General features: G+C 45.2%; 1 protein-coding gene across 1 annotated transcript; it reads left to right on the forward strand.

Moving 5' to 3' along the window:
* Positions 1–1784: 1784 nt before the first annotated feature.
* PUS1 (pseudouridine synthase 1) lies at positions 1785–10844 on the forward strand. Its single transcript, XM_066603425.1, has 6 exons — positions 1785–1902; positions 3758–4040; positions 4391–4528; positions 5850–5952; positions 6580–7271; positions 10183–10844. The coding sequence occupies exons 2-6, from the start codon at positions 3822–3824 to the stop codon at positions 10225–10227; spliced, it is 1197 nt and encodes a 398-aa protein (XP_066459522.1). The 5' UTR covers positions 1785–1902; positions 3758–3821; the 3' UTR covers positions 10228–10844.
* Positions 10845–11527: the final 683 nt, after the last annotated feature.

Consider the following 11527-nt stretch of genomic DNA (forward strand, 5'->3'; position numbering starts at 1 on the left):
AAAAATACTACCCATTATTTGTAATTGATGTATTTACATGGGCAATTTTTCTCTTGCAGCGATGCTGTGAAACAGAAAAAACACACGATAACATGCTCCCTGACCTACTGACTGCAATCCCTGCTAGCCATCATAAACCACTCCTGCAGTCACACCGTTTCTGCCGTCACACGGCTAAATGTCTGATCATTGTCTGTGTATAGCATCGCTCACTCTCCACCTCGCCATACTGTGCACATCTCCAGCCCCTTTACCTTCTGTATCACCCCATTACTTGTAGTATGTAAGCTCGTTGGAGCAGGACCCGCACCCCTATTGTTTCCATCAACTGATTACTATGTAACCGAGGTTCTGTAATGTTTGTATTTTGTCTTTCTGTATTCCCCCCTGTCTATGTAAGCGCTGCAGAATATGTTGGTGCTATACAAACAAAGATTATTATTATTATTATCACACGGACGGAGTGCCCATGTGCTGTACAATGCGAGTCCTGCCTGAGAGTGCTGGGCGCGACTCGCTCCTGCTCCTGTGAATGCACCCTTGGCAGAATAGCATCACGTGAACGGTATGGAGCCACTAGTACAAAGACAATAGGAAATTCTGCAACAAATCGGCAGTATTTCCATAACAGCTGAAGGCACTCACTCTAAGGGGTTTTCCTAGACATTTTTTGCAGTCTGCAGCGTCGCATACACAATATGACTGCAAGTTGTAAAAAGGTCTGGCAGGGAGAAAGGCAGATGCAGCGTATGGTCAGATGGTTACAAAATAAAGAAAATACTGGAAAACCCCTTTAAGGTTATATAGTGCCACTATATGAAGGACTGTCCGAAGTATGATAGAAGAGCACGATGCCCTACACACAGCTATGTGTATGCTACTATATATATATAGTGTATATCTACATTATGGGTATGTATAAAACAATACTGTGTGCTTCTGTATATGTCTGACATATGGGCTATACTCCAGAACGCAGCGGACAGCATGACTCGCTCAGTAACTCAGTTCTCACTACTTTTTTATGTTGTTTTTTTCATCTAGCGCTTTTCTTTAGCCAAAAAACCCCTACATGCTAAGGGCTCGTGTGCATGGCCGGGTATGATTCTGACTGCAAAATCAGACTCAGCACCCCCCAGAGACCCCATACTCACCTGTCTGGATCCGCCATGAGAGTGTCGGCTGGCCAGCATGCCTGGCAGTGCAGTGCATGAGGCGCCGGTGCTGGGGTATGATGCGGATTCCCCACTGATACTTCCGCTGTGCCCACAGCTTGGAGTATTGCAGGGCGGACGTCTTCCATTGACTGCAATGGAAGCCGTCAGTGCGTTTTTCCGCACAAATTAGAACATGCTGCGATTCTCCCCCGCGAGCGGAAAATTTAAAAAAACAGGAAGACTGCGCATGATAGCGTGCGTGAGATACGCCGTCATGCACAGTACAATATCGCAGCCGCACTCACATGGCGTTATACGCAGACGGCAGTGTGAGCCCAGAATAAAGGGAAGGGGAGTATTCGGCCACTTTCACACAGCAGTATTCTAGCCAATACTTTGTATCAGTAAGCCCAAGCCAGGAATGGGTCCAACATACGGAGGAAGCGCCGATCTGTAGGTTCCAGTCCTGAATACTGATGCAGAATACTGTTTATCCCAGCTGCGGACAGAGGAATATGTAGAGAAACTGCAATAAAAGCGTGTGAGCTGTGATGAGCAGATGTGCCAGCAGAGGGAGCTCCTCGGCTGAGATCCAGTGTGTCACATGGTGCTGCGGCTAGTCCTGCAGGATTTGACCCTCGCCGGCCGCTGTAGTGCTCAGGGCTGGAGACAGGCAGTCTTCCCCACGTGTTGAAGCCGGATACGGAGGACAGGCTGGACGGGTCGGTGGCCGTACCCCCCGCAGGTAGTGTGGGCACTGAGGGGGGCAGCCGTGCCTGTGTGATGCCCGCTCCTACAGCGCGCCATGAGTTCTGTACCCGAGCCTGTAATAGGAGAGAAGGGAGCGTGCCCAGCATGTGGTGCCGGTATGAGCTGTGTGCCCGGTAGAAGGGGCACAGGGTGGAACAGTCCTAATGTGGGCACTACATGCTTCCTAGTCAGGTCTGACTTCCCCATCTCTTACCACTAGGGCTGGCCTCACACCAACCGCTTGGATTGCGCTTGCGAGTAGACCTGCGAGTGACTGCGTATGCGTGTGGCTGTCCGTGCAGAAGAAAACTCGCCAGCGGGGAGCATGGCATGGTCCACCGACAGGCGATGATTCTCATTCTCTCTTATGCCTTTCAATGCCTGCAGATCACGGAATCCGGCGGTGTGAGACCGGCCTGCGACTTTGTTCACATTTGTGTCTGCGTTTCCATTTAACGGCTCTGTCTTCAGTCCTTTAAACCTTCTCTGTCCATCCGATCACCACGGGGAGTGTCTCCTCTGCCATTCATGTGCCACTGAGGATCACTAGCGCCACCCCGTACAGATGGCAGCACATCCCCATTTTTATACCTCTATCGCCGGAGCGTTGGCTTGTTCATCGCCGGATGTTCTAACGGATGACGATCGAGCAGCCTGCTGTCTGTGCCCAGGCGTCGGCCCGTGTAAGAGCTTCTTAGGCTGGGTCACACCACACTTATTGTCAGCTATGCCCGGGCTCGCAGTCCGCATCAGTATAGCGTATTCCGCACGTGGGATATGCTGTATCAGTCTCCCATAGGTGGCCATGTTGCTGCTCACACGGATTGCATGAATAATGTGCGCAAGACAAATCGCAGCATGCTCTATATTGGCATATACCATGCCCGCACACACCAAGATGGTACATGGCGATGGGCATCACACCCTGAATTATGGTCATTTTAAGCCCAGCCTGAAGATATTTTTTTAAAGCACGCTGCGAAAAACATCAGCGCTAGAGAGCGTGCGGCTGGTGCCGGTATGTTACATCCATTGTAGGAAACCCCCAAGACTGAAAAGACCCCGAAAATGTCTTTTACAAGAATAAAAACCTCTGGAAACCACAGATCATTGTGTTCTTCTGTCCCGTGGATGACGCCAGCCGGGTACCTGGCCAGTGGGAGTCAGTGGCTGATGGGGCCAGCAGTGTGGGCGAAGAGCTGATAAAGGCTGCTTGCTGCAGTCAAAATATTGTCAGCACATGTGGACACAATAAAAGATGAAGCCCTTCTAGGGACATGAGTGGCACCCTGGATGTGGCTCCCTACATAGGGACTGCAGTATTATATGGGTCCAGATCGATTTGTATGAGCCAGCATCGCTTGCCTGAAACAAGAAGCCTTCCCTCGGACCCGGGGTTTGTGTAGGCGCTGCTGCCACCAGGTGTGTGTGTGTGTGTGTGTGTGTGTGTGTGTGTGTGTGTGTGTGTATGTATATATATATAAAATATATATATAAAATCATGCATTTTAGGGCTCATTCCCACAAGTGGAGTACTGTGATTAAAAACAAAGGCGTGACTGCGGAATTCTGCGGTCTCCGTTAATGCTATAGTAATGGAGACCTCCCACAGCGTGAATTCGCGGCAAATGGAGCATGCCGCAATTTATTTTCCACTGCGGAAATTCCACATGTGAGCACCGACAGGCAGAAAGCTATTAGGCTCAATAGAACCTAATAGTTGCAGATTTCCGCTGCGGGAAACGCGGTAGAAATCCGTTTGGGGGCATTCATCCATACTTCTTTGCATCTCCAGTAAGTACTGTCTCCAAATGTAGTCTGATGCCACTTCTTGCATGTGTGTCTTCCAGGAAGGGCTCCTCGCACAGCCATTCTACACTTCCCCTCTTCTGGGAGCCCAACTAACTTCTGCTCATGGCTGAACAGGCAACGGAGGGACCAAAGCAGCCGGCCAGCGGAAGGGGAGAGACTAGGAAATCCTCGTGTCTCCAGGAGGAATCCGAGGCCTTGGAGGAAAATGGCCACGATGCAAAGAGGCTGAAAGTGGACCAAGAAGAGCAGAACAAGAGACACCCAAAGAGGAAAGTGGTGCTGCTTATGGCGTATTCTGGGAAAGGTTACCACGGCATGCAGGTGATTATCTACTATATATAATGCTATATTTCACTAGTTCTCTACTTTATTTATATCTGCTGTAAAATGGTTTGCAGTATACAGCTGGCATATCTGGCCTCTTCCCGTAACTCCCCGGAGGCCATACTGGAGAGCTGCACAGCCAAGTCTCCCTGCTTCTACTGGTCTGTAGGAGTCTCCATGTAAAGGTTGCCATTGATGATCTGGTAGTGTTTTAATTTGACCAATCAAGATCTTCTCAAGGGAAGAGGGGGTTGGGCTTGTAAATGCTAAATTGAAGTTTAAAGCCCCTAATGTGGCCATTTATCAGGGTGATACTCTTGCTAAGCCTTGGCTCTCTTGTTCTGCAGAGGAATGTGGGTTCATCCCAGTATAAAACAATTGAAGATGAACTTGTCGAGGCGCTCGTCCAGTCGGGCTGTATTCCGGAGAACCACGCCGAGGACATGAAAAAGATGTCCTTCCAGCGATGTGCGCGCACGGATAAGGTGGGTCCATGCCTCATACACGTGCAGCTACTATGATCTGTGATGCATCAAGATCCACAAGATGCACCACGACTTTCTAGCCAAGTTCTTCACAGTTCATTTTGGCTTTTTCCTTTATGATCACTAAGCAATTCTGAAAGTTCAACCAACATGTGGAAGAATAATCTGGATTTCATGGAGCTTTCTAAGGCATAGCATTGATTTAGTGCTAAAACTTCAGCCACTTCCTGTGCTTGGGAATAGTAAATCTGTCAGAATGATGCCGGCCACACCACTTCCATGCTAACTGCACCCAATTTAACATGTAGATATGTGACATGATTTGCAATTTTTCTAAAATTGACACAAATGACTTTATAAGGTCCCCTATGTGTGCGTCAATACACATACCTTATACAAGCAGCTCCTCTGCCTGTGCGAGCAGTGATGATGTAATTGTGATTGAAGGGGTTAAAGACCAAGCGCGGTAAATATACGGCGCTCGGTCCTGGGCTTTAATCTCTGCTGATAGCAGAAGTACAGCGCGGAATTAAAGCCTCTGCTCCTGTAATCAAGCAGCAGCGGAGGACTCTAGGAGAAAGTAGAAGCGTTTTTTAACAGCCTTCTTTCCAAGCGACATAGCATACACTGAGCGCTATGTACTAAGAAGGGAAATTATTACTTCCACTATGTGACCCAGCGATCATGTGACCTCCAGGTGCCCCCTGTTACAGCAGAGCTGTAGGGTCCTAGCAGACCCTGATCAGCTCTGCCAGTGACTCTTGTCACTACAGGGGTATGTTTTCCTCTGTAACTGGGGCTCCTATGGATGGAAAAGTATGAAATAAAAAGACAATGTGAATGATCTCCAAAAAAGGCAAAAAAATTGCAGAATAAAAATATATACATAAAAAAGAAAATGACCATCATCAACCAAAACTGTCACCGTATGCGCCCTGTAATCCAAAGCTATACATATATCAAAATGTCCAAAACAAACCGTGTAACCCAATCCTGTACTTTATTTTAGTGTAAATATACTAATTTTAAAAAAGAGCTATGTATAAAAAATAAAAAAACCACGTATTATTTTCACCTTTTTGCCCCCTATAAAACGAAAAAAACTGAGAAAAAAAGTGAAAATTGATCTAAAAAATAGCCCCTGTATGTCAGAAAAAAAACTGAGAAAAAATTTGGGTAAATAAAGTAAAAAAAAAAAAAAAGAGTATTTAAACCACCACATGGGTAAAATCCCTGAAAAGAGCCTGGTCCTTAAAGGGTTAAAGTGTCCTTTGTCCTATAGATTCGAGCTGGTTGTATATCACGGACACTTTCATTTTAGGGGGTGTCTGCTGCTGGCCAAGTTGTGTCTTTGAAGGTATGGCTGATCGACAACATCATGGAGAAAATTAATAGTCACCTGCCTTCCAACATCAGAATCCTAGGTGAGTCTCTTGTAGCATGGAAGTGTCTTGTGATCCCTGCAGGTCAAAGCATATTTATTGGGCTATGCCTGGTGCAGGGCCTGAGCGGCGGTGCGTGACACAGATTCACCCTCGAGTTTCCTTCTGAGGCCCTGCACTGGGCATAACACGGTTATATGTTATGGCTGAAATTCTTCTCTTAATTGAGTATATTTTAGAGATATGCTTAATTAATAAAATGGTGTGGAAAATCTAGAGTCAAGACTTGGGTGGAATCGTCTCATATATATTTGGATATATAGAGTCCCCATAACTTGATGTTAGCTTTGCCTTAAGTATTGATATACAGATGAGCCCTTCACTGCATCTTGTATCATATATGATACAAATCACATTTCTTAAGAGAATGGTTCTGCCTCTAGTGCATGGTGTAACAAATGAGACACACCATAGTATTACTACGTGGTTCTCAGAGCAGACACTAGATGGCATAGTTGATTAGTTGCAGATTATATAGAATATAATTTCTTTCTTTCATGCAGTGAAGGGTTAAACATAAATGTATATGGGGATGGGGGGGGGGGGCAAGAGATTATACAAACTCCAAAGCTGTTCTCACATTTAACAAGTTTAATTCTCTCATTGAAGGATTGAAACGAGTTACGGGACGGTTTAACTCCAAGAACTCGTGTGACGCTCGCACATACTCCTACACCCTACCTACGTTTGCTTTTGCTCATAAGGACCATGAGCTGCAGGAGGAAAGCTTTCGGCTTGGGCAAGAAACGCTAGAGAAAGTGAATGAACTGCTTGCTCTTTATAAAGGAACACACAACTTTCACAATTTCACATCACAGAAAGGACCCTGGGACCCCAGTGCTAAGCGTTACATTATGGAGATGCACTGTGAGCCACCTTTCCTGCAGGGAGGCCTCGAGCTGGCCGTCATTAAAGTGAAAGGTCAGAGTTTCATGATGCATCAGATCCGCAAGATGATTGGACTGGTTATTGCAGTGGTGAAGGGCTACGCTCCACCATCTATAATGCAACGGAGCTGGGGAGAGGGGAAAGTTGACATACCCAAAGCTCCAGGCCTGGGGCTGGTACTGGAGAGGGTCCACTTTGAAAAGTACAACAGGCGTTTTGGGAATGATGGCCTTCACGAGTCTTTGGACTGGGCAGAGGAGGAGGAACATATTGAAGCTTTTAAGAAGGCACACATCTACCCCACAATTATTCAGACTGAACTCGAAGAGAAGTCCATGGCCGGCTGGATTGCCACTTTATCCATTCATGACTATGATGCAACTTCTCAGGAGCAGAATGTGGTCAATCATAAGGTAACCCATCGCATGCTTTATTTTAAGGTGTACCTCTTCTACAGTGAAGTGGAATAATACTTAGACATGATTGATACATCTATTATGCTGTTTGAATGTTACAAATCATAGAATTTAGGTAATGGCCGATGAAACCAAGTTCTACCCTATAAGGTTTTACTGGCAGAGATGAGTGCATGCAGGCTGTACGGCTTCGTAGTATGGAGCTACACAACGTCCCCTTGCCATATGTATGGAGAAAAGCTCTGGCCATACGGCAGGTGATGGAGCATGGCACAAGTAAATTCAACAAACAAATCTCTGTATGAAACTGAAGCATATGGAGGTACAGCAAAGTCTATTGGACCTCTATGGCAGCCCTGTTACTGCTCTGTACAGAATGGAACATAACCTGTCCATGTACAACAGACCTTCGAATGGCTCTTGTCACTTCTGCTGCTGTTTGGGGGGGTTGTATGCTCTCAGTACATTTTTCCCCTAGTTTTGGACGGAAGAAGATATGTTTAGAGTTTGTCAGTTTGTACTGAAGTGGCTTATTTTATTTATTTTTTTTAGAAAAACGTATAAATTTGTACTTTCACATGTGTTGTCTGGTTACTGGACAACATTGCAGGACTAGCTCTAAGTGTCTTAAGAGATGCAGCGTTGTTACCCCGCCATCTTCCCGGTGATTATTGTAGCAGATGACGTTAGCAGAAGTCACCTGACTGCAGCATCTCCGTTCTAAACTGGCATCATGGCACTGCTGCCAGGAGAATGGGCGGTGATGCAGCAGCCTCTGCTTGACTGCAGTGGTCAGGTGACTCCCACTAATGTCATGTGCCACAACAATCACCAGGAGGCTGACTGGGTAAGGCGGCTGGATCTGCATGGCAGCGGCCGGGCAAGTACTGCTCTGTTACTTTTATTTTCTGGTAACCATATTGCCACGTTTTAGCATTTGTCAATGCTGTCCATCAGTGCTATGGGGTTGTATAAGGAGCACACTATTGTCAAGCAAAGGGGCAATGCCCACTTGTCAGTTTTATTCCTACATGTCCAGGGTGAATAACTGAGGATCAGCACGGTGCATTTATTAAACCCTTTCGCTGCTGAGGGGTTTTGGACATTTTGTGTATCTGCTAATTAGGACAGTTTTCACGCTTAGATATACAAGTAAATCCTAAATTTCAAAATAAGAAAAAAATGTATGCTAACCCCTCCCATCTTGATGGGCTGTTGACAGCTATATATTCCTTAAAGGGAGGCTGTCAGCAGCTCCATGTAAGGCTGGAAGCAGGGCTGAGACACCGGTATGTCTGATGTCAGTATAGTGTGACTGTTCTCTAAGAGCTACCAAGTAATCTTGTAGATATGATACCTTTTTAATGGCCAACAAACATACATGATATAGTGAGCTTTCCAACCTACTCAGGGTTCTTCCTCAGGCATAATGTTAACAGATCGAAAGACGTATTGATATAAAAACATATACATATGATCACATGGGAGGGCACAGACAAATGTGCTTAATTTGCACTTGAAACACATTCCAGTGCAAGATAAGAGGGCACAGACATGGTGTGATTAATAGCACTTAGATAAACACCAGAAAGGGATAACCCTAAATACTTATTTAGTCCAGTGATAAGGAATTTGAAAGTTTTATGCTTTCTAAATTGATGATAGGGGGTCAGCAGGCCAGCGTGTTACTTCTGCTCTGGATTTCTCTTATTTCCTAATCTCCACTGATGTAAAAAAAATAAATAAATGAGATTGCAAAGCTTTTTTTCTAGTCACGGATACAACATAGGACAGTTATACTTAAGACGCTTTCAGACGGGCGACAAAATCGCGCAATTTTGTCACGATGCAGCAGCGCTACAAATCGCATGTATGTGAAGCCCATGCTTTCCAATGGGTTCCTGCACATTACCCATGTTTTGTAAGCTGCTACATTGTGAGAAAAAAAAATTGTGGCATGTTGAATATTGCTGTGATTTGCAATGTTTTGTAGCCCATGTTTCCCTATGGAGCCTTCCTTAGTGTTGCATCGTATGAAATCACGATTTCCGTATGGTGAAATGCAACTTTAACAGTAAGAAGTCCTACCGTTTGTCCCTAAAATAAGTCCTAGCTGCGTATAAAAAAACAATACATCACCCAACAGGCACTGTCCGCTCCACTGTACTTCTCCCGAAGCTCCGACACACTTATTTGCAGTCTTCAGCCGCCACTTCCTGGTTTGGGGGCTCATAAGTCCCGCCTCCAGGAAGCGTTGGCTCTGATTGGTTCTCGAGAGCTGCAGCTTAGCCAATCACAGCCATCGCATTGAATAGGAGCTTCGGGAGGAGAAGCGCGGCAGAGCGTGTTAAGTAATGTGTTTTTTGTGGGGTTTTTTTTCTATGCAGCTAGGGCTTATTTTCGGGGCCTAAAATCCAGGCAACAGAGTGCTACAAAGTTGTGTGAATTTATCGCTATATTGCCGCAGGAAAACGTAACCATATCGCTCAGATCGCGGGAACACAGCTGCAATATCGCTTTGATTTTTCTTGCGCCGATATCTGTCGCCCGTATGAAAGAGGTCTTAAAGGCAATTTTAACTCCCAATGTCACCGAAGAATTTGGGAATGTAAATTTTTAAAACCACCTTTGGTACTATTAGAAACGGAATGAATCTCGGAGGGGGCTTTTTGCATCAGTGGAGATTGAGATATGAGAAACCTAGAGCAGAGTTAACACTTGGACACAGTGGGAGGAAGAAGCCCTGCACACTGAGATACTGCCCTTAGTAGCCAAGATGTGGATTCTATATCTTTTGGCTACTGAAGTCCCTCCCTGCAAGGATGTATGGCAGGGAAAGGGTTAAATAGATCACATTTTTGTGTTGTATAGTTTGATGTTTTATAATTCTAGACCTCTTTTTCGATAGGTGGAAGCTGCGGCGCAGTCTGATGATGGCGGGGACTCTGACTGAGTGTGGCTTGCCCAATTTCCTGTTACATTCCACAATTTGAAGACGTTTTGCAGGAAGTGCATTGATGATGTAACACTGTGCACAATAGATATTTAATTGGGGTGCTGGGTGCATAAGCCGTGCTCCGTACAGGATGCTGCTGTGATTTTTGTTTCTTCCCCTTCCATCAAGAGGTTTATTCCTGTGGAGGAGCAGATGGTATCAGTACCAGTCTGGTGAGTTCGAGAAGAGTAAAGGCCAGGAAGGATTTAACAGGGCGCTATGCATCAGCTGCCTCCGCCAAGTCTTAGCCTACCAGGAGCTGAAGGATTTTCTGTTCTGTGCCTTGAAGATAAGTGGTCTCATCATAGAATATTGACTGCTACAGACTGAAGGAAATCCTACAGGGATCATCACTAAATAAAAACTGAACTCAACGTCTCAAACCTGCATCTAGGCTCGAGAAGTCAACCGTTACTGGAGGCTCTCCATCTGATTGTAGATCCGTGTGCCTCGCTCAGCTGCTCCTGCGTCCTACATGCCAAGGCCACACGCAGGACTGCAGACTCTCCGCAGAGGGGAAGCTCTACCAGACTTAAGCCATCTTTTTTCTTTTTAATAAACTCATCCTTTTACAATTTCCGATTCGAGTTTTGGTCTCTGTTCCATGTCTCTTGTCTTCCAAATGTCTTTTGTTGTTTTGGTCCTTGGGAAAATTAAAAGCTTTCTATTGAGATTTGAAATTTTATTACAACTTATTAGTTTCCCCACTTTTAGTTACAGCGGGGGTCGGTCACTCTGAAGGAGGGATGTAGGTGAGGCCCAGGTTGGATATGTAATGGCGCTATTAGGGTGGGGATCATTCCTGTAGTTGGCAAAAATAAAGCAGATGAATACTTGGTTGCTCATGTAAAATATCGTGTTTTGAGGAGGTGAGGGGTGAGGGGAGGCCATTCATGTCTTTAGACAAAACTATTATTGTTCAAACGAGCAAAACTGAACAATTACACTGCAACACAATTTTTGTAACAGATAGCTGGCTTATAGTAATTTTAATGTGCTGAATTCAAATATGATATATCCATTTGTTTTTTTTTCTGCCACGTAAGGTTTTCCAATTATGGGGAATAATGTAATCCAATTGCCGTTGTATTGTATTTTTTGGAAATCTGCCCATACAATTAATCCAGCAGGCTCGCTATTAACCTTGCTTAATAAAAAGAATAACAAAAGTGATTGTGCAAATATTTCACAATCACTGTTCACACCGTGCACTGACTGAACACTATAAGGGTAGGTTTATGTAACATATAGGGTATGT

This window comes from Eleutherodactylus coqui, chromosome 5, assembly GCF_035609145.1.
Source record: "Eleutherodactylus coqui strain aEleCoq1 chromosome 5, aEleCoq1.hap1, whole genome shotgun sequence".
NCBI lineage: Eukaryota > Metazoa > Chordata > Amphibia > Anura > Eleutherodactylidae > Eleutherodactylus > Eleutherodactylus coqui.